Below are 27,444 nucleotides of genomic sequence, written 5' to 3'. Positions count from 1 at the left end.
AAAGCTAGATCTGGGTTAGATGTTGTATAGACAACTTACACTCAATATATCAAAAAATAAACTTAACCATCTTTTCTCCCTCCTTCCTTCCCCTCTCCTTCCCTCCTTCCCTTCCTTTTTTAAAATTTCTTTCCTTGGTTACCTACGATTGGTTGCCTACTGTTGGCAGGTACAATACTAGGGAAGGGGTATGCAATCATGAGTAAGATAGTTACAATCCCTGCCCTCATGCAGCTTACAAACTAACTAGTCGAAATATTTAACAAATGAATTACAGAAACAGTTATACCAAAATAGAGTTGATAAGTGTGATGAAGGAAAGCTCAGAATTCAGTACAAGTAAATAGTGTGCAGATAAGATGGAAACCTGATTCAGTCTGGGGAGTGCCAACTCTGAGCTGAGACATGAAGGATGGAGTGGGGTGAGGAGGTTTCTAAGTAGAGCTTAGTTATACTCAGATTGATGCATCTTTTTTATTTTATCTGTTTCTTTCTAAACACAATCATCCTTCCAGCCACCCAGGCTTAAAATCTTCGCATTATTTTTGACACTTTATTCGCTTTTGCCTCAACAAATAATCAGCTGCCTGCCCAATTTTCTTGATTCAGCATGTTCTTTCCTCTGTTCTCATGAATGCCTGAATTCCCATTCTCACTACAGTAGTTATGTCCTTTACCATTTTCCTACAGCTGTCTTTTTTCTTTCATTCCACACATATTTATGAGCACTTTTGTGTGCCTGGACTTTAGTTAGTTAGTGCCAGTATTACAGAATTGAACGTGATAAACATGGTTGTCACAAAGCTTACACATCGAAGGCAGTGCTGTGGATCCAGTGCTATGATCAAGTAGGGACGGTGTGCTAAGCCACAGGGAAGGCTGCTTCTTCCTAGAGGGGGAGTGATTTAGCCTGAAGCCTGAAAGGTGAATAGGAGTAAGCCAGGTACAGGTGAGACAATTGGATTGTATGAGGAACATCCAGTCAGAAGGGACAGCATATGCAAGGATTGGACGGTGTGAGTAGGTGGAAAGTAATGATGTAATAGAAGTAAGCTGGTATCTATCATCCTAAATAATTTAGACTTTTGGGGCACCTGGGTGGCTCAGTTGGTTAAGCATCCGACTCTTGATTTTGGTTGAGGTCACTCAGTGTGGAGTCTGCTTGGGCTTCTCTCTCTCCCTCTCCTTCCTCCCTGCTCCACCCCCTGTGCACACATATGCGCGGTCTCTCCCCCCTCTCTCAAATAAATAATCTTTTAAAAAAATAATAATTTAGACTTTTTCATAAGAACCCTGAGTTAAGGAAGCAGAAGCACTTGGGGACTAGAGTAAAGGAGGATGCTAAAATAAGACGTAAGAAAAGGAAAAGTTTCGATGAGGAAGATGATGAATTCGTTTTGTTTTGTTGTGATTTCTCCTAACTGGCCTTCTCACCTTCAATATCTTCCCCTTCCATAGCATCCAGGCATCTCGTGTGATGCTGCCAGATTAACTCCCAGGAACACACTTCTGATCTCAATTTAAAGAAGTTTAATGATATGTGTGGTCATGGAATAAAATCTGAATTCCTCACCCTTTTATTTAAAGCTTACAGTGAACTGGTTCCACCTCTGTTTTAAAGCTTGGGTGGCTCAGTCGTTAAGCATCTGCCATCGGCTCAGGTCATGATCCCTGGGTCCTGGGATCGAGCCTCGCATCGGGCTCCCTGCTCGGCCAGAAGCCTTCTTCTCCCTCTCCCTCTGCCCCTGCTTGTGTTCTCTCTCTCGCTGTGTCTCTCTCTGTCAAATGAATAAATAAAATCTTTAAAGCTTGGTTTTTAGTACTCCCCTTTATGTCTTCCTGTCCATAACCATGCACTCCACACTCTTGAAGCTTTCCCACAACCAGGCCTTTGTCTCGGGCTCCCTCCCCCTTTCCTGTTTGCTTACATACTTAAACCCTCTCCTCCTCCAGGTCCTTACTCAGATGTGAACCCCTCCCACGATAATTCACTTGTTTCCACTGAGAGTAATTCCTCTTTTCTCTGAATCCTCAGTATGATTCAGTTCACAGTATAATAGCATTTGTCACCTCCCCCATGTGGTAGAACTATTTAGAGAGGCAAGACATGAACTCAGGAAGTCAACTGCCTGGATTCAGATCCTAGCCCTGACATTTTCTGGCTGTGTGATGCTGAGCCCATCTCCTAAATTCTCTGTGCGTCATTCCTCTGTTGCAAAATAAACAGTCCTACTGTATAAGGTATTGTGGGGATTAAACAAGTAAATACTGTAAAAATGCTTACTTTTGTGTCTAGCAATAGTGCTGTATAAATATTTGGTATGATCATGCCATTATTTTTATCATGTACACGGAGCATCCACTCTTCTAAACTATAACTTGAGGACCTAATCCACATCTGATTTATTATAATGGCTTCTAAATTGCGGACTAAATAAATAGTGAATGAGTGAATCAGAGTTACAATGATTAGTGAATCCTAATTGGACTTTTCACATAGTTTATCTTGAAGATAACATTTATTTCTGACCAACTCATTTACAGTAACAAGCCCTTAAATTCTTCATTTGTGAAATAAAAGTTTGAAGCTATAACAGTAGTTCCTGAACAATTCAAGAGCAATTCTTTCCTCCAAATATTCCGACTTCTGTCTCACATTCTTCACCTTTGCTTATTCATGCCCTTAATCATTGTTCGGTGTGCAATGGAAAACTTTGCAATAAGTCACAGGATTTTGTAGATTCCAGGAATCCTCTGTGTTAGAATAAACTCTAAAGTCATTTCTAATAGAAATATTTGAGATTTTTGTATATTCTAGACTTTAGGTCTCTCTATCACTAGTTTCTAATCTGTCATTTCTCTCTGCCATGAGAAGGAACACACATCCCCTAACCTCTTAATCTTCTACCAAGTTTTCTCCATTTGTTTTTTTTCCCGTAAATTTTCCCTTCTTCCTTCAGCTCATATTCCTTACTAAACAATACAGCTTATTTTGCAGAACTTATAATTACTGCTGGACTCTTGTGTAAAGGGACTGTTTCTAAAATATATGAGCTAGGGGCGCCTAGGTGGCTCAATCGTTTAGCGTCTGCCTTTGGCTCAGGTCATGATCCCGGGGTCCTGGGATCGAGCCCCACATCGGGCTCTCTGCTCAGTGGGAGGCCTGCTTCTCCCTCTCCCACTCCCCCTGCTTGTGTTCCCTCTCTCGCTGTCTCTCTCTGTCAAAATAAATAAATAAAATCTTTATAATAAATAAATAAATAAATAAATAAATAAATAAATAAATAAATAAAATATATGAGCTAAAACCTAGAACACACATTTACAGAATTTAACTTATTTTGTGAAAATAGCAAATAAAGGAAATGTTTTTGTATCAATTCTTGGATAACTCCAAGTACTTCCCTGGTAGAATGAATTTTAAAATCACATCTTTATCTGCATCTTTCAGCATAGACCTAATGAATTAGAAAATTAAGGACAAATGCTACATATACATAAAGCAACATTATCTCTTGGCCACACCTATTTTTACCTTCCTTTGATTTCTTCTTAATACCAGCCTTTTTGCCACTCCTTGAGAATTTAATTCTAATGGTATTGAAAGTACCTAGTTTAATATCTTTATAAGGTAGAACTATTTGAGAAATACCATCAGAGAGTTGTCAGTAATGTCATTCCTGGCGCTGTTGGAGAGTAGGGCCCCACTAGTAAGATATCAACAAGAAAATGTCAGCACCCACCCCATGTCACCCAGCTATGCTTTGTTTCCCAATATTTATATCTTTGGGATTTAAAAAAAAAAAAAACCTAAAATAATAGAGTTTTAGGAGTGAGTGTATTTTTCTGTTATGATGACCTTCTTTTCAGAAAAATCAGTTTAGGCCTGCCGCGCCAGCATAAGAGTAAAAGTCTACATTCTTCAACAACGTTTATTCTTTAGATTTCTTGAGCAGGGCCAAACCTATTCCTGTTCTATGAGGGCTTGTTCAAAACCACCAATAGCATAGGAAAGGTAACACATACAGTGCCTTGCACATGCCTTTTGACTGCCCCCACCCCCGCCCGGAAGTGACCACTTGTTCCTTGGGTCCCAGTGAAGCTGCCAGATGTTTATCACAGCACTTTTGCTACTTTAATGCAATTCCTCATTTACAGGTCTCTCTTCTCTTATTGGCCTTTGTATCTACAGTATCTAGTATAGTATCTGGCTCGTGGTAAATGTTTAATTAATATTTGCTCAGTGAGAACTCTGGAGTGAGAAGAGAAGAGTTAGTGAGGTGACTGAGCCAGGTACTAAGTGGTGGGTTGACTGGGAAGTACGATACAGGATGATCCTCTCAGGGCTGGTTCAGACAGGGGAAGGGTGCTGCTGGAAGTATGGAGGTGGGAATCAGCGAGGCTCCAGTGGAGTATGACAATGGAGGACAGCCTGGCTGGCCTATCTGGGGAAATAAAGAGAGTTAAGTTTGAATGTGCCAAAGGCTTAGAGACAATTGATAGAAACTCCTGAGAGTCAGAATCAAAGAACTTAGCTTTGATTTGAAAGCAATAGGGAGACTGTAGTCTTTTGATTTGGACCATGAATGATCAAAATATTTTAAAGTGTAATTTAAAAGGATGTGTGCTTATGTCAAAATTCATATATGAAATATCGATTTTAGTCTGTGGGTCATCAGTTGATCCTGAAGGTCTCTTTCTTTCTGTTCTCATCCCACAGGTTGTTATTTTGTACTTTGAGCCAAGCACTTTTCGCTGTATTCTCCTCAGATGGGTCCGTCTTCTCGGTTTTGCTACTGTTTATGGAACTGTCACTCTCAAGCTTCACAGGTATATTCTATTTCACTAGTTTTCATTCCCATGATAGGATCAAAGTATTTGGCTTAGCATGTAATTGCAAGCTGGGTCAGCCACTTAAATGGTTTAATTTCAAGAATTTAGATAGCAAGACAATACACTTTTTTTTTTTCATTTTCAAGGCAGTATCATTAGGATTCTCTAGGGAAATCTTTAATACAACTGAATTTGAACAACATATTTCAATAAAATGTGCCATTGGGTATGGAAAACTTAATTCTGAATAAAAAAATAGTTTAGAATGAATTCAAGAGAGTATTTACTAGCTAAGAACAGGAAAGAATACAAAGATGATACAGCTAAAAATCCAGGTCCAGAGCTCCCAAAGAATCCTTATATAGTAGAATTCAGCAGTCTGCTGACTTGACAGAGACTACTATTCTTCATTCATGAATTACATGCCGCATGGTAATCCTGCTGATGGTCAATGGGTGAAGTTCAAAAAGTAATGTTCTTGAATTTCCTCCTTAACCAGTGTGCTCTAGTGTAAATTAGATAATGGGGTAAATGCTCTTATACTTTCAAAACCACCTACTTTTCTTAATGTATATGATAAGTATGAGGAACAAAGAGGCATATAGTACATTACCTGTCCACAAAGGGCTTTCCCTTGCCTCCTCTTTCCAAGCTCTCTCAATGCAGTGGTACCAAAGACCACTGGAGAGAGAATGTAATTTCTCCCTCATGATAAAACTGCAGCTCTATAGAGGAAACCCTTTATGCTGCTTAGCTTTAAAGTTGTTTTTATAACCATAGTAAGCCATTCATATTTCCATGCTAATATGATCATTAAGTGTTTCTCAATAAAAGTATTTTAATATGGCTCAGACAACAGTTTATCTTAGAGCCATAATATGTGTTATATTTGTCTTTAAATATTCCCCTTTCAATCTTTCTTAAAATGTGATCATTTTACTGTCTACTACACAAGAATCTTGATTTCTTTTTTTGGGTTCTTGTTTTGTTTTGTTTGTTTTGTTTCACTGGTACTTATTTACTGGGAATGCTCCAGAGTATCTTTTTGGAATAAACATAAATATCCTTACCTCTCAAGATTCCTTTCTTACGTATGTCCTATAGTACAAAGAACATTGGACTGGATGTCAGGAGATCCAGGTTAAATCTCATTTCAGCCTCTAACTCTAGGAAATCGTAGGCTTCTATATCCTATAAAAGGAAAAGATTAGACCAATCTCTAATGTTCTTTCTGACATTCATTTTATTCTTTCCACATCACAGCACACTTTGCTATTATGTCCTTGTAGTCTTCAAGTATCTTCCGGTTTCCATTCCTTATATGATAGCTATTTTCAACTGATGCTCACCAAAGGAAATGAGTAATCACTAGCAGCCTATAACAGACAATAAGCCTTCTAGAATTCCTGAGAGAATGGGTGACCTCTTGAGATTTAAAAAATGATCCCTCTCCCTATGAGTCTAGCACTTAGCATCTCTTGGGTCCTCTATTATATAACACAGTTTGTTTAATTATCTTCTTTTTTTACCTAATTTACTTTCTTATTGAAGTGAGGGTCTTACCATTGAATCCCCAGCCCTTAGCACAATGACTGATACATGGTAGGTGTTTAGTACATATTAGTTGACGATTGAATGAATAAAAATGTCAGATACAGACTTAGAAGCTGTTTCCAACAGTTCTCTCCACACATAATGCATTCACAGTCCCCTGACTCCCTGGATGTCCCCACATTTCTAAAACATATAACTCTGTGGTCTGCAAGAAGCTGTTTGATGGGATGCAAACACAGTATTAAATAGCACTGAATCATGTCATGAGAAAATTACTTCCATTCAGAAGCTCTTTCCATCCTTCTGATTATTTCCAAGAGAAAAATTAGTGTGGAACTAGTAGGTCTCTAACACCTGCTAAACACTTGCTAATCTCTCTTTGCAACAAAGAGCAGATCAAGTTTCAGGCTCAGAGCTTTCCATTGCAATGCTACCTTGATAAACTTAATGACTATCTCACTGTATTTCTATAGTTTCTTTCTATTTCTATATTATCAGTTTTTCATTTAAAGTAGCAATATAAAGTTTCTTTAAAAATATTTTAAATAGAAATTGATTTAAAGAACATATAGCTAGTACACAGACATAGGCAGAAATCTTGACTGTGGTATGCAAATGATTGGAATTTGAGAAACTATTCCATCATTCTTTAGTTTATTTCAAAGACTGGACTTAAAGCTATTTTTCTATGTCTTTAGAAGTCATTGTAGTGAAGAGTTACCATTGAAGGTTTAAATCAAGTAGAAACTGTTTCTAACTTAATGAGCTGAATTTTTCTTATCCTGTCTGAACCATATGGCTTTATATTATATTATGTTTTTTTATATTGCTTAAATTTAACTGATTCCAATATTGTTTCAGTCTATAAAACTGAACAGTTAGCATCCCAGAGGAATGTAAATAACCCACTGGAAGTGACTAGCTGAACCAGTTTCTTGTTCCCCATTCTTAGTTGTGCATGTGCCTATATTTATATATTTAGGTATTTGTTAAGTGAATGAATGGGTGGATGGTTATGGTGAATGCAGCTGCCATGGGTGTCTTTGGTTGGTATCTTTTAGATTCAAGTAACATGTGGACTTCTAAGATTTGGTAGTAACATGATAAAGAGGAAAAACATAAAGGGGCGCCCGGGTGGCTTGGTTGGTTGAGCATCTGCCTTCGGCTCAGGTCATGATCTCAGGGTCCTGGGATCAAGCCCTGTGTTGGGCTCCTTCCTCAACAGGGATTCTGCTTCTCTCTCTCCTTCTCCCTGAGCTTGTGTGCTCTTGCTTACTGTCTCTCTCTCTCAAATAAGTAAATAAAAAACAATCTTTAAAAAAATTTAAAAAGAGGAAAGGCATAAATCCTAACAAATCCAAATTCAAATTTTAGTTCTGCCATTAACTGTTTATACAACCAAGAATAAATTATTTTAACATCTGAAAATCAGTTTTCTCACCTCACCTGTAAAGTTGTTGTAAAGGCTAAACATGACTGGAATATGTGTAAAGATATCAAGGGAATGGGGTTACTATGGCTGAATTAAGCAATAAGGAAATTCATTGGAAAAATAGGGAGAAAGGCATGGAACTAGGTCTGACCCAAGATAGACTGAGGGATCAAGATAGCATGGCGAATGCCATATATCATTTTCATAGAAACTTCATTTTTGTAATCCCAAGATTTTTTTCAAAAAGTAAATCCTACCTCTCTAGGCAAAAAATTCTAAGGAAATTATCAGTACAGATGCATAAAGTGACTGTTAACATCCCTTGAGAACAGGACGGCAAGAAAGACTTGAGTTTTTGTTTTTATTTCCGTTACTTCCCTCAAGGCTTAGTAAAATTATGGAACATTTCTTTCTCCATCTCCTGGCTTCTCACTGATTGATGGTAGTGTTTACAGAATTCCAGTAGCCCTGAAAACTTGGCGCAAATATGAAAAAGGAACAGGATCTCACGCTGTCACAGAAATGATACTATTAGCCTGGGAGGGATCTTAAAGGTTTCATTCACTTTTACCAAATCTTCCACTTTTTAATTTAGTGGTCTCTCCCTGTATTTGAGAATTATACAGTCAGAGACTACCATGCCAATCCAAAGGAAAATTGCAAAAGAGTCTTGTGTTTATTAACAGTGCAATATAAGGGTGTAACAAGTTGGGGGCAGGGTGAGAGTGGTTTGCCTCTTCACAGAGGAGTTTTTTATCACTGACATTTAGAATCACTATCACATGATGGTGATAAAAAGCCAATCAACTTTTAGTAGTCTTTGTTATTGCCCTAAGTTCTCTACAGGCAAATGGGTCCCTTTGTTACCTCTACCCTAGGGCAAGCCAGTCCCACTGCCCCACCTCATTGGCAGGCCATTCATGCATGGCAATTTACTTGAACCTGAAACTTTTTCCTTTTTGGAGAAAGAAGGAAGAATGGTACAGGTTTTAGCTCTCTTAATATGGATCAAAGAGAAAATAGAGCTGAAGTAGGAAAAATGAAGAAGTTTATTTGTAAAGAGTTTGCTTCAGTAACCATACAGAAGTTTGACTTGGGACATGAATGATACAGGACAGATCTAAAAGAACATCCAGTTCTTTGTGTTGTTGTGTGGGTTCACAGAATACTTGCTAAGCTAGGTTTGTTTGTTTGAAGAAATTTGGTAAGGCAATATCCCAAGGTTCAGAAAAGCCCAGTGTATTTTCAGGAGGCAAAATGAGGAAATGTTTTAAATGAAAGGGGGTGGAGAGAGATTAAGAAACTTAATGCTAAAAGAACATTTTCCTATTCCCTGTAATATGGTTTCGAAAACAAATTGCCTTTTTCCTTTTTCCAAGGCTAATCAAGAAAAAAACAAAAGACTTTTTTGTACTATATTTTAAAATGAATATTTAAGCAAGCTGTGAAAAAGCCTTCTTCTGGCTCTGGACTAGGAATTTTCATTTCATACATTATTCAGTACTCCTTGCTCTAGATAGAACACAATACATAGCAGTTTTCTCTACTGTGCTCATTAGCACCAAATATTTACACTTTGTGGGAAGGTTTTGTGTTTTATTTTTTTTTTGGTTGTTTCCTCCTAAATTTTAAAAAGTGACTGGAAGTTACCTATATTTATTTATTTTATGTATTCTTTATAAGGATATATAAAATACACTAAGATACCTTAAATTTTTGAAAGAACAAAAGAAAAGCAAGTTAGGACTGTCTAGAGAAGCCAAGAACTCATAACAAAATGAAGGTTGCCTTCTTTAGCTTAACTTATGATAACCACTGGCTGGAAGGCAATTTGAGATAGAGACTCAGGCAAATTAGACTGTCTCTTAGCTGCAGAACCATCTGCCTTAGCAAAGTGTTGGTTAGCTTTCATTTATGAAAGCCAAAAAATAATAATAATAATAAAATAACAACCTTTGTTCTTAGGTGGCTGAGCAAAATGCCTGTGGGCGTACACAGATTCTTCTAAAAATCTTGCATTTACCCCAGCTCACAGATGAATGTTGTTTAAGGTCCCAAATCATGGCCCATAGGGGTTTGAACATGGAACAGTTTCAAAACGGTTTTAGCCAGTTGCCCACCTCAGCCAAGATAACATTCCAAGAACACTTCCTTTGACCATGTAGCCATGGACATTACATTTTGACTAGGAAATAGGAAGAGTTTGCCATATGGATGCTGGTAATGATGGGGATTTCAGGTCCTCCCTTCTGCTGAGCTCACTGTGATTGATCATCTTTTCTGGCTGGCGATCTGGATGTAGAATACCTTCAAGTGAAGAATTACTCATAGTGACATTTCTTAAGAACCATATTGTCCCAGAGAAAAGAGACTCATTCATAAGCTTCTGAGGAAGCTCTCTTTCCCTGTCAGGGTACTATTCCAACATTGTTAATGAAAAAAAATTATTCTGACACTTGTTAAAGAATGGTAAGACAGACTTTATATAGGGGCACAACAACATGGGATTTTACAGCTAGGGAGAGAGATTAGGTTCAACTCAGAATACATAAAGGAAACGGGATTTATAGTTAAGGAGCAGGGTGTGGTTCAGTGGATGAAATACTACTAAGAGAAAGCATCAGAGGCAAAGGGGAATTTCTGGCTAAACCAACTTGACAGGAGTCTTGAGAAAGGCAGGCGGTTGTGGTCTCAGATATCAAGGGTGGGAGATTCTCACTAAGCTGACTTAGTAAGATTTTTGCTACAATTGGGCAATGCAAAGACAAGGGAAGTCCAAAGGTTGGGCCCAGTCGAGCAGAAGACTCAGAGGAGCCTGGCTAAAGTTTGATTAAGGAGAGAATCTTTGTCAATAGGTAGCGAGTAAGTTATAGTATACCATAACAATTCATGCTAATGCACAGAACTATTTGTGTACTATCCTGATTCTAATTAACTTTCAGAAAGTGTGTAGTTACACACCGTAGTTTTGCAGGCTCTTCATTTCTGTCATTCTGATCATTCATACGCTTGGAAGGACCTAGAAGAAGAGAGGCCCTTGAAACCTGAGAAATAAGCATATTGTGCCCTGTCACTTCTCCTTCCTGTACTCATCTCCCCTTTGTTGGCATACTCATAATCTGTCTGGAGCTGCCTGAGTCTGAGTCCTATGGGACTTTGCGTACAGCCAGTCCTTATGGATGGCTCCCCAGAAACCATGAAAACAGAATCTCCTAAGCTCCAATGAATTACTTTTTGATATAAAATCTTTGACTAACTAGAGGATAAGACAATTCCCTCTGCTCATTCCTTCCCACCCTGCCCCTTCTAATGACTTCACACTGCCCTATCTAGCTTCCTGTAGGACCCCAGCTGAATGACCTAAATATTGTTAATTATGTTGGTTTATTCTTGTCACTTTCAGAAGCTAATTAAATGATGCTGGCTTGAATAGCTTCATTTATGAATTAATATGTTCAATTTAATCTACTTATAGGAAGTAAAAGATTTGGGAAATATAAGCTTATTGATAAAAGATGTCTTTTATTAACTAGAGGTCTATATTCATATAGGACCTTTAAAACATCAATGAGTAACTTTTTTTAATGCAATTAGAAATAAAAGTAAAATTCATTTTTAATTGTTCTACTTTTCAGAATGTATTAAATATTAGGAATAAAATGGGAATGTATCCCACTCAGAAAACGGAAGAGACTTAAAACTTTACTTATTTTGTCTGACATCAGATGTCCTACTTGATTTTTTTGTGACACATAATTTTGAAATACACTTTATTTTATAACATCTAAACTCAGAGCTTTTCAATATTAAACTTCTCTTTTTGTTTTTGCAATATATATATATATACATGCTCCAGTTTCTAGTCACAGCATCAACATTTTATGTCAAGATTTCTGGAAATAGGTTTGAATTAGAATATATAGTTTAGGGGCTGTGTGGCACATCAGAAACATGGGGGTTTTTTTATTGCCTGGATTGTATGGACTTGTCTATGTGTGCATACGTGTGTGTGTGTGTGTGTGTGTGTGTTAATCAACGTTAAAATTATGAATAAAAACCCATCTGGTAATTCAGAATTAGTACTTCTCAGACTATAGTTGATAAATACTTTATCCTAATGTTCTTCATTAGAAACTAACAAATCCTCTATGCCCTCAAGTGGAAATATTTCTTTTCCTCATGTGAAGTAGATATAAGAGAATAAGTGGGAAATTCATTCATTCATTCATGTAGCAAAAAGAAGGGCAGCCAGGCTTTAAAGGCCACAGTGAGTGCTCACTTCAGCAGCTCATATACTAAAATTGGGATGACACAAAAAAGGTTAGCACAGCCCCTGCACAAGGATGACACGCAGATTCGTGAAGTGTTCCGTATTTTTGAATAAAGACCTGCTGTAATAAATATATTAACTTAAACAGGAAGGAAGGTAGGAAGGAAGGAAGGAGGGAGGGAGGGAGGGTAGAAGGAAGGAAGGAAAGGCAGGCCAGCCACAGTGAGACAGTCTGCTTTTGCAAGCCCTTTACTGCCGCCCTCACTGCTGTTGTCAGAACCCAGAGGCAATGGCTTGGCTTGAATTATTGGATGGACACACCTGTGTCCTTTCTGTTGCACCACCAGTTCCCCTGGCTTCCAGTTACTCTGTTGCCCGTCACTTAGCATTTACATGTATCCAGTCCAGAATACCTGAGTTATGTTTACATTTTCATTCAGTTCAAAATAATTTCTAATTTGAATTACTCTTTGACCCACAGATTATTTAGAACTATTATTTAGTGTCCAAATATTTGAGGGATTTTCCAAAAATCTTTGCTTTTGATTTCTAATTTAATTCTGTTGTAGTCAGAGCACATACCTTGTATGACTTGAATCCTCTTAAATTTAAAAACTCATTTTATGGCCCAGAATATAATCTATCTTGGAAAGTGTTCCATGAGCACTTGTATTCTGTGGTTTTGTGGTTGTTCAATAATTTTGTTCAAGTTTTTTATATCCTTATTAATTTATCTCTACTTGTTCAATTGAGAGAATAGTTGGAAATTTCATATTTGCCTGTTTCTCCTTGTAGTTCTTTCAGTTTTTGCTTCATATATTTTGAAGTTCTGTTCTTGGATACATAAACATTTGGAGTTTTTAGGTCCTATTTATAGGACATGGACTCATGTTAAGCTTGTGATTTTAGATAGTATTACCTGTGTAATACCTTCTAACATGCCATTGGCTCACCTGGCCTCTAGTTACCATCATGCACATCACACAGAATTCACATGTGTCCAGTCCAAAAAACTGGATTTGAACTAATAAGGAACTTAATACTGGAAGCACAACTATTCTAGAAATTCCTAGATAGAAGCAAAATACCAAAACTGAGTCAAGAAGATATAGAAAATCTAAATAGATCTGAAAAAAATAAAGACATTGAATTAATAATCAAAAATCTCCCCCCACCACACATACAGCCCAGTACTAGATGGTTTCACTGATGAATTATACCAATAATTTAAAGAATTAACACTAATTATTTGCAAACCGTTCTGAAAAATAGATAAGACAACATTTCCTATTCATTGAAAGAAGTCAGTATTACCCTGATAGCAAAAATAGATAAATATATTACAAGAAAACAAAACTGTAGACCAATATCTCTTATGAATATAGACATAAAAATCTCAATCCAGACAGAATCCAGCAACCAAAAAGAATTATATATCATGACCAACTGGGATTTAGCCCATGAATACAAAAATCAATCAATGTAATAGAGTATATTAACATAATAAAGGACAAATCTCAACAAATGCAGAAGAAGCATTTGACAAAAATCCAACACACTCTCATGATAAAAACACTCAGCATACTAGAATGGAAGGGAACTTCCTCATCCTGATAAAAAGTTATCTGTGAAAAATCCACCGCTGACATCCTGCTTAATGATGGACTGAAGTCTTTCCCCCTAAGATTAGGGGCAAGATAAGAATGTTCAGTCTTGCTACTTCTATTCTACGTTGTCCTGGAAGAACAGATGGAGAAAGAAGTAAAATTATTTGCAGGTGACATGATCTTTTGTAGTGAAAATCCTAAGGAATCCACCAAAAAACTATTAGATGTAATAAAGAGGTTTAGCAATGGTGCAGTATACAAGATCAATATGTAAAATTCAGTTGTATTTTACACACTAGCAACAAACTAAAACTGAAATTAAGGGGATATTTTCATTTACAATAACATAAAAATAAAATATGTAATAATAAGTTTAACAACAGAACTACTACAAAGGTGCTCTGAAGACTGCAAAACACTGTGGAATGAAATTAAAGAAAACCTAAAAAAATGGAAAGATCCCTTATTCATGGTTTGGAAAACTTAGTTTTTTCAGATTGCTATATTTCCTAAATTGAATCAGCCTAATTCCTATTAAAATCCCAGCTAACTTTTTTGTAGAAATTGACAAGCTAGTTCTAAAATTCATACAGAAATGCAAAGGGACCAGAATAGCCAAAACAATCTTAAAAAAGAAGAATAAAGTTGGAAGACTCACACTTCCTGATTTTAAAACTTACTTCAAAACTACAGCAATCAAGACAGTATGATACTAGCATAGGAAGAGACGCACAGATCAATACCAGGTTTCTCTAGGCAAAAGAATGAGGTTGGACCTCTAAATATACACCATATACAAAAATTAATTCCAAATTGATCAAAGACCTAAGTGTAAGACCTAAAACTATAAAACTCTTAGAAGGAAACATAAATATTCATAGTCTTGGAGAAAAACCCAAAGCACAAACAAAACAAAAGAAAAAAATAGATAAATTGGACCTTAACAAAATGAAAAACTTTTGTGCATCAAAGGATACAATCAAGAAAGTAACAAAATAATGAGGGTGGGAGTGTGGGCAAAATGAGCGAAGGGTAGTGGGAGATACAGGCTTCCAGTTATGGAATGAGTAAGTCACAGGGATAAAAGGTACAGCGTAGGGAATATATTATGATATTGTAATAGCATTGCATAATGACAGATGGTAGCTACACTTGCAGAGATTATAGCATGATGTATGAAATTCTCAAATTACTATGTTGTACACCTGAAAGTATTAGAACATTGTGTGTCAACTATACTTCAATAAAAAATAAGGTGACAGAATGAAGGCAAAAATCATATCTCCATTTATGATAAAAACTCTGAACATTAATAGATATAGAGGGAATGTACCTAAACATAATAAAGGCCATACAGGATCTCAAGGCCACAGCTAGCATCCTACTCAATGGTGAAAAGCTGGAAGCTTTTCCTCTAAGATCAGGAACAAGACAAAGATGTCCACTTTTTTTTTTTAAGATTTTATTTATTTATTTGACAGAGAGAGAGAGCACAAGCAGGGGAAACAGCGGAGAGAGAGGGAGAAGCAGGCTCCCTGCTGAGCAGGGATCCCAGCAAGGACGCTGGGATCATGACCTGAACCGAAGGCAGATGCTTAACCAACTGAGCCACCCAGGCACCCTAAGGATGCCCACTTTTATCACTTTTATTCAACGTAGTGTTTCAAGTCCTAGCTACAACAGTGAGGCAAGAAAAAGAAATAAAATGTATCCAAATTGGAAAGGAAGAAGTAAAACTGTCACAACTTGCAGATGACATAATATATACAGAAAATCCTAAGGACACTACCAAAAATCTGTTAGAACTAATAAATGAATTCAGTAAAGTTGCAGGATATAAAATCAATATACAAAAATCTATTGTGTTCCTTTATACTAATAACAAACTATCAAAGAGAAATTAAGAAAACAATTCTATTTAAAATTGCATCAAGAAGAATAAAATACCTAGGAGTAAATGTAACCGAGACCTGTACACTGAAAGCTATAACACGTTGATGAAAGAAATTGAAGAAGACATAAACAAATGGAAAGAACAAAGCTGGAGGCATCATGCTCCCTGATTTCAAACGATATTACAGAGTTACAGCAATCAAAACAGTATGGCATTGGCATAGAAAACAGTCACAGAGGGACACCAGTGTGGCTCAGTAGGTTGAGCATCCTACTCTTGGTCTTAGCTCAGATCTTGATATCAGGGTTATGAGTTCAGGCCCTGTGTTGGGCTCTATGCTGGGCATGGAGCCTACTTAAAAACAACAACAACAGCAACAACAAAACAGAGACCAGTGGAATAGAAGACTATCCAGAAATAAACCCATTCATATATGGTGAATTAATTTACAACAAAGGAAGCAAGAATATACAATGGGGAAAGGATAGTCTCTTCAATAAATGGTGCTGGTAAGACCGGACAGCCACATGCATAAGAATGAAACTGGAGCACTATCTTACACTATACACAAAAATTAACTCAAAATGGATTAAAGACTTGAATGTAAGACCTGAAGCCATGAAACTCTTAGAGGAAAACATAGGCAGTAAGCTCCTTGATGTCAGTTTTGGCAATGATTTTGAATCTGATTCCAAAAGCAAAGGCAACAAAAGCAAAAATAAACAAGTGGGACTGCATCAAAATAAAAAGCTTATGCTCCGCCAAGGAAATGACCAACAAAATGAAAAGGCAACCTACTGAATGGGAGAAAATATTTGAAATTCATATATCTGATAAGGAGTTAATATCCAAAATATATAAAGAACTCATAAAACTCAATAACAAAAAAATCTGATTTTAAAATGGGTAGAATAGATATATTTCTAAAGAAGACATACAAATAGTCAACAGGCACATGAAAAGATGCTCAGCATCTAATCATCAGTGAAATTTGAATCAGAACCACAGTGAGATATCTCACATCTGTAAGAATGGCTATTATCAAAAAGAACAAGAAATAACAAGTGTTGGCAAGGATATGGAGAAAAGGGAACCCTCTTACACTGTTGGTGGGAAGGTAAATTGGTGCAGTCATTATGGAAAACAGTGTGGAGATTCCTCAAAACATTAAAAATAGAACTACCATATGGTCCAGCAATTCCACTTCTGGATATTTATCTGAAGAAAACAAAACACAAACTTGAAAAGATATATGTACCCCATGCTCATTGCGTCATTATTTATAATAGCCATGATATGGAAACAACCTAAGTGTCCACTGATGGATGAATGGATAAAAAAGAGGTGGTAGATATAGACAATGGAATATTATTCAGCCATAAAAAAGAATGAAATATTGCCATTGAGACATGAATGGACCTGGAGGGTATTATGTTAAGTGAAATAAGTCAGAGAGAGAAACACCAATACGGTATGATCTCACTTATATGTGGAATCTAAAAAAAAAAAAAAACAAGCTCATAGATACAGAGAACAGACTGGTGGTTGCCAGAGGGTGGGTGTGGGGGATGGGCAAATAGGTGAAAGGAGTCAAACGGTATAAAATAAATAAGTCATGGGAATATAATGTACAGCATGGTGACAATGGTTAATAATACTGTATCGCATATTTGAAATTTGCTAAGAAAGTAGATATTAAAAGTCTTCATTAAGAGAAAAATTTTTTAACTATGAATGGCAACAGGTGTTAACTAGACTTACTGTGTTGATCATTTCATAATATATGAATATTGGATCATTATGTTATATACCTGAAAGTAATATAATATTATTTGTCAGTTATACCTCAATTGTTTTTTTAAAAGGACAAAACAATCAAGTTACAGAGGGGGAGAAAATATTCATCATATATATCTTTCAAAGGACTTTATCCATAATATATAAAGTTCTACAAATTATGAAAAACCAAACAATACAATAAAAAAGAATTGAACAGACACTTCATAAAAGAAGACACACAAATGTCCAATAGCACATAAAAATATGCTAAATATTATTAGTCATTAAAGAAATTAAAATTAAAATCCCAGTGAGATACCATTTTATTATTACTGGAATGGCTAAAATTAAAAAGACTAACACCACCAGTGTTAGGGAGACTGTGGAACAGATGGGACACTCATACACTGTTAGTGAAAATGAAAAATGGCTTAGCCACTTGGAAAACTGTTTGGCATTTTCATACAAAGTTAAATATACATTTACTATATGATCAGCAGTTCTATTCCTGGACATTTACCCAAGATAAATAATAACATACCCACACAGACTTGTGCAAGAATGATCACAATGGCTTTCTTTATAATAGCCCCAAACTTGACCCGACCCAATGTCCATCAACAGAAAAATGGATAAACTAATTACAATAATTCATACAAAGGCATATTATTGAGTAATAAAAAAACAACTTATCCACAATAATATGAAAAAACCTCAAAAACATGTTAAGCAAAACAAGGCAGACACAGAACAGTTCTTACTATATAATTCTATTTATCTGTAAATCAGATGTAAATCAGCTAAAACTAATCTGTAGGGGAAAAAATTAGAATGGTAGTTGTCTCTTGGTGAATGCCAATGAAGACTGGCTGAAACAAGCATACGGGAACTTCCTGAATTGATGGAAGTGTGGGTTACAAAAGTTGTTGCATTCATCAAAAGTCATTGATTTGTGCACTGATCTGTAGATTTTGTTCTGTGTAAATTTAACTTTTAAAAATTTTTTATTTAAATTCAGCTTAATTAACATATAGTGTATTATTAGTTCCAGAGGTAGAATTTAGTGATCCATCAGTTGCATACAACACCCAGTGCTCATTACTTCCAGTGCCCTCCTTAATGCCCATCACCCAGTTACCCCATCCCCCCACCCATCTCGCCTCCAGCAACCCTCAGTTTGTTTCCTATAGTTAAGAGTCTCTTATGATTTGCCTCCCTCTCTGTTTTCATCTTATTTTATTTTTCCTTCCCTTCCCCTGTGTTCATCTGTTTTGTTTCTTAAATTCCACATATAAGTGAAATCATATGGTATTTGTCTTTCTCTGTAAATAAATTTAACTTTAATAAAAGAACTGTATAGCAAAAAAAGTGAAAATCTGCAGAATAGGAGAAAATATTTGTACATTATATATCTGATAAGGGTCTAGTATCCAGTATATGTAAAGAAGTATTACAACTCAACAACTAAAGGACAAACAATCCAACTTTAAACATGGGAATTGAATTGAATAGACAATTTTCCAAGAAGATACACAAGTGGCATGTATGTACTGAAAAGATGCTTAACTTTTATTAGTCATTAGAGATACGAAAATCAGACCACACTGAGATAGCACTTCAAACCCACAAGGATAGCTGTAGTCAAAGAGTCATATAATAACAGTGTTGGTGAGGATGTGGAGAATTTGAAAACCTCATACATTGCTGGTGGGATTGTGAAATGCTACAGCCATTTTCTGAAACAGTTTCGTTCCTCAAAATATTAAACATAAAGTTACTATATCACCCAACAGTTCCACTCCTAGGTATATACCCATATATCAACTGATGAATGGATAAACAATCTGTGGTATATCCATACAATGGAATATTCCTCATCAGGAAAAGTATGAAGTGTATTGATTCATGCTACATAGTCTATGATTTCATTTTGTGAAATATTCATAATAGACAAATTTATGGAGACAGAAAGTAGATTTGTGGTTACCAGGGCCTAGGGGAAAATGAGGAATGGGGTGTAACAGTTAGTGGGTATGAGGTTTCTTTTTGAGGTGATGAAAGTGTTCTGGAATTAGATAAGGGTTATGATACACAGTTTTATGAATATACTAAAACCACTGAATTTTATAAATACACCATAAGATGGAGAATTTTATGAGCATGTGAATGCTATCTCTGAAAGAGAATTATTCAAATAATTATAAAATTCAATCAAGAAAAGGTAAGCAAGGTGTATAGATTTGTATGAAAAACAATACCTTTCTATTTACCTTTAAATTGGAGAAGGTAATGATGACAATTTCCTATTCACAATCTTACATGTAAACCTGAAATACCTAGGAATAATCCCAAGAGATGATATGCTTTAGCAAGATGAAAGCACTACGAAACTTTTAGAGAGAAAGCTTTCCAAAACAATAGAATGAGAATGGCCAATTCAATAAACAAGCATCTGAAAATTAGCTCTTTGTCTAGAAAAACTTACCTTACAGTCTCATCTCAACTTACAAGAATTTCAACAAATTATAAAACTAAATTCAAAAAAATTGAATAAAACAATGAGAAATTATAGATTAATATTTCATTTATTTCAGGAGAAAGGTTTTTTTTTCATTATAACTATCAATAATATTAAATATCCAGGGGGTAAGACAGCCTCATACTTTGCAGAACAGAGTATAAATGGTACAATCCACTGGAAATGGTTGGTAATATATATCAAGAGCTTTTTAAAAAATGAGTTATTTTTTGAAATCTAAAGAAAAAAATTAAGGGTGTACACAAAAATTTATCTGCAAGAATTTCATAAATACTCTTAAAATATAGGCAAATGGGTAGAACAAACATATTCAGAAACATAGATTACACTCTAGGTGTCAGCAAGAAAATGTAATATCCAGTCAGGCAGTCTGGGAAGGTGACATGAAAGAAAGAGGTTTGTCAGTGGTTGTGGAGGATTTGAGAACGTGGGAGAGAGAAAAACACAATACAGCAGGCCCTAAGTATATAAGCAAAGAAGTTATGAAGGGCACCTAAACCAAACAGATCAAGCTCATGTAAAAGGGGGCCTTGAAGGCTGTAATTGCAAATACTTCTTAACTTGCTAAGAAGAGTTCATCTGCAGAAGGTTGCTCAGTTTTTTTCATATTATAGCCAGGTTTTACATAGATAAAATTTTTCCTATGTTCTTCAGTCACTAGAAGATTTTTCCTAAGTTGGCATCTGTTGCAATATAAAAATATGAAACTTCATATCTTTAAAACTTGTTAACCTTGTACTACCACCCATCTTCTCAGTTGCTTTTTCAGTTAATTTTCAATGCATTCTAAACCTGACAAAAGAGATGAAACAATGTTCCCCAGTATGGATAGTAACAGTGGATACATATATAAATTCATACGGTAGATTTCTATTTTCCATCCTTAGACTTTCAGGGTCTTTGAAGGAGTGAGAAAAAAATGTCCACTCGAGTGTAGCTTATAATAAAAAAAAAATGATTTGCTTAATAGATTGAGTGCCTGTGCGGTTCAGTTGGTTAAGCGACTGCCTTTGGCTCAGGTCATGATCCTGGAGTGCCAGGATCGAGTCCCGCATCTGACTCCCTGCTCAGCAAGGAGTCTGCTTCTCCCTCTGACCCTCCCCTTTCTCATGCTCTCTCTCTCTCATTTTCTCTCTCTCAAATAAAATCTTAAAAAAAAAAAAAAGATTATTTGTGGGCTCCTGGGTGGCTCAGTCGTTGGCGTCTGCCTTCGGCTCAGGTCATGGTCCCAGGGTCCTGGGATCGAGCCCCGCATCGGGCTCCCTGCTCGGCGGGAAGCCTGCTTCTCCCTCTCCCACTCCCCCTGCTTGTGTACCCTCTCTCGCTGTGTCTCTGTCAAATAAATAAAATCTTTTAAAAAAGAAAGATTATGTGCTATCATATATCATGCTATTTATAAATATAGAATGTTATATGACAGTGCTCAGAATTCCATATTATATTTTAAAAATCATATAAATTATATATTATAATCCTAATATTATAAAATATTTTATATACATTAGAAAAAATACTAGAGAATAAAATTCACCAAAATGCTAACAGTGTTTTTAGGCAGTGTTCATTTTTTTCTTTTTATTTGCTCATAGTTTTCTTTTTTAATTTGATCATATATTATAGTTTTAATGGAGGAATCAAATTGCATGTAAAAATAGGTGAGTCTTTGTGATACTGTGTAACACTTAAATGATCTGTAATAGGCAAGTTGATGCAGTAGGAACTTTGGGACCTGCAAAGTTTAAGTCAAAGAGTTTTAAATCTAGCAGTGAGACAAAGTGTAAATAGTTAAACAGCCCAAGAACCAAAGAGCAATCACAATTATACTTTATAATTAATTTCCAAAAGTTTCATTGACAATAACTGAAAGTTCTTATATTTCAAGAATAATTAATGCCATCTAAAATGTTAAAAATATTACTAGTCAGATAAACTGAGCAGTTGTTACACACGTAGCAGATCTGAATTTCTTTTGTGGTGGCATCTTCTACTTGCAAACTAATATATTTTGTGTATTTTACTGTGGGTTAAGGTGAAAGTGAATGCAACAGTAATTTTAGAGTATTTTTATATTAATTTTTTATTATTTATGTTGTTTAGAATTTCTTTTGTTTAACATTTCTTTTATATGAGACTAACACCTAAAATAGGTTAAATAAGTTCATGTGTAACTATTCGTTGAGAATTTTGTTTCTTGTTTTTATAAGTAATCATACATACAAAAGAGTAACTATATGCAAAGATTTTTGTCATCTTTGTGGTCCCCTATGGTCTGGTAGTATTCTTTATCTTTAAATATATGCTAAAGAGACTGAAAGACTCGAATATTAGATCTTATAAAATCATTAAAACTGTCCTTAGAAAGAGAAACAAGTTTTCTGTTTTTACCACATTCCAATTTGAACAATCATGATTTAAGAGAAAACAGGTTCAAACAACTTTGCCTTAATATATGCCTGGGGAAATACTTATCTGTGATTAACCTATTTCAGAGGAAAAGGGTTTTGTTTGTTTTGTTTTGTTTTGTTCAGACAGCAAAACTAAGTCATGAATTAGAAGTAAGAACAGATCAAAATTTAAATAGTAACATTAAAATGGTGTCATTTAAAAAATTTTCTAACTACAAAACAATTAGTGTTATGTTTCCCTTTTGAGATTGTAATATAATTGCTCATTTAAGTAATGATGCTATTAGACAACCATCTGTAATAAATTTGTTTTTATGGTTTGTCTAAAATCATGTTTTTGAATATCAAAATGTCATATTAATAGTAAAACATTAAATTTTAAAAACACTGAAACTTGGAATGAAATTTTAACTTAAAATTATTTCTGCTGGCGCACCTGGGTAGCTCAGTTGGTTAAGCAGGTGACTCAATTTCAGCTCAGGTCATGATCTCAGGGTCCTGGGATAGAGCCCGGCCAGGCTCTGCACTGAGCAGGAGCCTGCTTGAGGATTCCCTCTCTCCTTCTCCCTCTGCCACGCCTTCCCCTCATGTGTGCACTCTCTCTCTCTCAAATGAATAAATAAATCTTTAGAAAAATTATTTCTACTAATTAATCAGTGCTAAGTAATTGAAATACAAGGACAGAACCTATTTTTATACTTGTACTTGGAAGACCATGGCCATAGAATTTATATTTACTCTAGATGTAAGGAAAGGAACAGCATGTAATTCTTAACTTTTGATAATCTGATTTCTTCTCCTTCGTCTTCAGAATGATTCATCATCTGCTTATTGTTTGAAATATCTTTCTGTAGTAAATTGGGGGTGGGAGAACAGTGGAGAAGGAGCAATAGTATCTATATTTAAATCTTTTTCTGCAAGATTTTATCCAAAACTTTTCAAAATTAAACATCTTTGGAGCACAAGCACACCATTGCTAGGAAATGTTCTTTATTTGCAATATTGTTACAATTGAAACAATTCCAAAGGAATGTGGTTTAGGAAACAGGTGTTTTTGCCAAATAAAGAAAGAAGGTCAGATTTTAGGTCAATTAGTATTATTGACCTCTATTTAGGGAATCCACCATGCTATATTGATTATCAAATTTCTTCCATCTTTTTTACAAGCCTAAGATTGCAGAATGAACTCTTGTGAGAGGGGAATGGTGTACATAAGTTTAAAATAGTCGCACTGCAAATAAACTAGTGCAAAGTCCAGGTTTTAAGGCTGGTGCTTCTCACCTCAGCACCTGGGGGAGGGAAAGAACAACCAGATGACTAAGAATACCCTGGGACTACAATAGACAAGGACTGCAACATTCAGGAAGGTACAGAAGAATTTTCTCCTTTTCTGCAGGAATGAGAACCAGTGTATGTTTTTTTATTGAGGTAAAATCCATACAACATAAAATTCATCATTTTAACCATTTTAAAGTGTACAGTTTTGGCTTTTAGTACATACACAATGTTGTGCAACCATTACCATTATCTAATTCCAGAATATTTTTCATCACCCCAAAAATAAACTTTAAGCCTGTTGAGCAGACCACCCCTTCCCCAAATCCTGACAATCACAAATGTGCTTTCTGTCCCTACAGATTTACCTATTCCAGACATTTCATAGAAATGGAATCATATAATAATGTGACTCTTTGTGTCTGGCTTCTTTCCCATCACATAATATTTTCAAGGTTTGTCCAAATTGTAATATGTATCAGTACTTCATGCGTTTTTATAAAAAAGTGGTATTCCATTGTGTGTGTGTGTGTGTATGTGTGTGTATGCTACACTTGGCTTATACATTCATCATTTGATGGATGAGTTGTTTCCACTCCTGACTATTATGGATAATGTTACTACGAACACTCATATACAGGCTTTTTTGTATGAATCTATGTTTCAATTCTCACAGGTATGGAATTGTTTGGTCCCATGGAAAATCTATGTTTAGCATTTTGAGGACCCACCAAATTGTTCTCCATGGAGGCTGTATCGTTTTCTATGACCTGAGCCAAAAACAAGAGTTGAACACTTAAGCAACTAAGCCACCCAGGCGCCCCAAGACTATCCCTTATTGAATGGTCTTGACACCATTGTCAAAAATCAGTTGACCATGGATGTAAATAAATGTTTATTTCTGGATGATCAGTTTTATTCCATTGATCTATATATCTATCCTTATGCTAGTGCCATACTGTTTTGCTTGGTTTAGCCTTATAACATTTGAAATCAGAAAGTGTGAGTCTTCCCACTTTTTTTTTCCCCCTAGGTTGGCTATTTCAAGTGTTTGCAATTTCACATGAATTTTAGTATCAGTTTGTCCATTTCTGAAAATAAGTGATTTGGATTTTTTTTTAAGATTTTATTTATTTATTTGAGACAGAGAGAGAGAGAGCACAAGCTGGGAGGAGGATCAGAGGGAGAGGGACAAGCAGACTCCCCGCTGAGCAGGGAGCCTGATGCAGGGCTGGGTCCAAGGACCCTGAGATCATGACCTGAGCCGAAGGCCGACACCCAGGTGCCGCTCAGTTGCAATTTTAATAGGGAATGCATTTCAGTCTCTGGACTGACTTGAATCTGTAGATCAATTTAGGAAGTATTGCCATCTTAGCAATATTGTATCTTCTGATCCCATGAGCACAGAATGTCTTTCCATTTCTTTAGGTTTCCTTCAGTTTCTTTCAGTGTTGTTTTATAGATTTCAGCATACACATCTTTTACTTCCTTGGTTAAATTTACCCCTGGGTATTTTACTCATTTCCATGATATAATAAATGGAATTGTTTACTCAAGTTCTTTTTTGGATCACTAGTATACAGAAACAAAAGTAATTTTTTATATGTCGAACTTGTATCCTACAACTTTACTAAATTCGTTTTTTAGCTCAAATTATCTGTGTGTGTGTGTGTGTGTGTGTGTGTGTATTCTTTAGGGTTTTTTATATTTAAGATCATGTCATCTACTAATAGAGATAGCTCTACTAATCAAGACAGCTCTGTTGCAGTATGAATACCTGTTATTTCTTTTTCTCAACTAATTGCCATGGCTAGAATTTCTGGTATAGTGATGTGTAGAGTGGTGAGAACAACATTGTTGTCTTGTTTGTGATATTTGGGGGAAAGATTTCGGCTTTTCACCATTGAGTATGATAATAGCTGTGAGTTTTTCATAAAATCCCGATAAGAATCAAGTTGAAGAAGTTACCTTCTACAGCTAGTTATTGATGTTGTTATCATGAAAGAGTGTTGGATTTTTGTCAAATGCTTTTTTCTGCATAAATTAAGATGGTCGTATTTTCTTCTTCATTCTATTAATATGGTATGGTTTTTTTCTTCATTCTATTAAAATGGTATATTATATTGATTGATTTTTGTGTGTTGACCACTTTGCATTCCCAGGATAAATCCCACTTGGTCATAGTATATAACCCTTTAATATGCTTTTGAATTTGTTTTGCTAGTAATTTGCTTAGCAATTTTGCATGTCTATTCATAAGAGATATTGGTCTGTAATTTTTTTCTTGTGATGTCTTTTTTTTTAAAGATTTTATTTATTTAGAGAGAGAGCATGCAAGCATGCAAGTGGGGACAGTGGGGGAGAGGGAGAGAAAGAATCCCAAGCAGGCTCCACTCTCAGTGCAGAGCCTGATCTCCCAACCCTGAGATCATGACTTGAGCCAAAATCGAATCAGACACTTAACGGACTGAACCACCCAGGCACCCCTATTGTGATGTTTTTATCTGGCTTTGGAGTCAAAGTAATGCTGGTCTCATAAAATAATTACAAATATGTTTTTTCATCTTCTATTTTTAGAAGAGTTTGAGAAGAATTGGTGTTAATTCTTTAAATATTTGGTAGAATTCACTGGTGAAGCCATCTGGTCCTGATCTTTTTTTTTTTTTTTTTTTTTCCTGAAAAGCTTTCAATTATTGGTTCAATCTCTTTGCTTATTACAGGTCTTTGGAGATATCCGACTTCTTCTTGAGTCAGTGTAGGCAATTTGTGTGTTTCTAGGAATTAGTCCATTCCATTTAGGTTATCTAATTTTTTTGGTATACAGCTGTTCATAGTATTCTCTTATAATCCTTTTAATTCTGTAAAGTTGCTAGTAATGTCTTCTCTTGCGTTCCTGATTCTAGTAATATGAATTTTTCCCTCTTTTCCTTGTCAGAGTAACTAAAAGTTTGTCAATTTTGTTTATCCTTTTAAAGAACCAACTGTGGTTTGCTTATTGTCTCTATTGTTTTTCTATTACTCATTTCATCTTATTCCACTCTAATATTTATTATTTCCTTCCCTCAGCTTTCTTTGGATTTAGTTTGCTTTTTATTTTCTAATTTCTTACAGTGGAAGGTTATTGATTTGATATATTTCTTCTCTGTTGAATACAGGCGTTAGCAGTTACAAATTTCCCTCTAAACATTGCATTTGCTAAAACTCATAAGCTTTGGTATGTTGTTTTCATTTTGATTTATCTCAGATTATTTTCTAATTTCTTATGTGATTTCTTGTTTAACTGATTGGTTGTTTAAGAATGTGCCATTTAATTTCCACGTATTTGTTAATTTTTTTAGATTTCCTTCTGTTACTGATTTCTAATGTCAATCCACTGTGGTCAGAGAAGATACTTTGTATGATTTTAATTTTTTCAATTTATTATGACTTGTTTTGTGGCCTGATTTGTATCTCTCTTGAAGAATGTTCTCTCTGCACTTGAGAAAAATGTGTAATCTGCTATTGTTGGGTGGAGTGTTCTATATATGTCTGTTAGATCTAGGTGATTCATGATGTTGTTGAAACCCTCGATTTTCTTATTGTCTGTCTAAATACTCTATCCATTATTGAAATCAGGGTATTGAAGTCTCCAACGATTATTGTAGGACTAACTCTATTTCTCTCTTCAATTCTGTATTTGCTTCATGCATTTTGAGACTCTGATGTTTGGTGCATATGTATTTACAAATGTTAATACTTTGATGGATTGACAATTTTATAATTATGTCTTTCTTTGCCTCTTTTAACAAATTTTGCCTTAAAGTATTTTTTATCTGATATTAACATAGGAATCCCAGCTCTCTTTTGGTCACTATTT

The 27,444-nt window shown here is 35.5% G+C and overlaps 1 protein-coding gene and 1 non-coding gene across 2 annotated transcripts in view; both read left to right on the top strand.

Annotated features, from left to right (window-relative positions):
* GPR158 (G protein-coupled receptor 158) overlaps positions 1–27,444 on the top strand; it is a 453,369-nt gene that overhangs the window by 387,715 nt on the left and 38,210 nt on the right. Inside the window, exon 6 of the mRNA XM_073885618.1 lies at positions 4,721–4,830. Within this exon, the coding sequence (XP_073741719.1) occupies positions 4,721–4,830 (110 nt within the window). The remainder of the gene's footprint in view (positions 1–4,720; positions 4,831–27,444) is intronic.
* Positions 12,091–12,197, top strand: LOC112839036 (U6 spliceosomal RNA). Its single transcript, XR_003212137.1, has one exon. It is a non-coding gene; the product is annotated as a U6 spliceosomal RNA (small nuclear RNA).

Source organism: Callorhinus ursinus, unplaced genomic scaffold (genome assembly GCF_003265705.2).
Source record: "Callorhinus ursinus isolate GAN/ISIS: 27379988/994484 unplaced genomic scaffold, GSC_fseal_2.0 scaffold63, whole genome shotgun sequence".
In the NCBI taxonomy this organism is placed as follows: domain Eukaryota; kingdom Metazoa; phylum Chordata; class Mammalia; order Carnivora; family Otariidae; genus Callorhinus; species Callorhinus ursinus.
The sequence above is the reverse complement of the archived record's forward strand: the minus strand, read 5'-3'. Positions and strand labels throughout refer to the sequence as shown.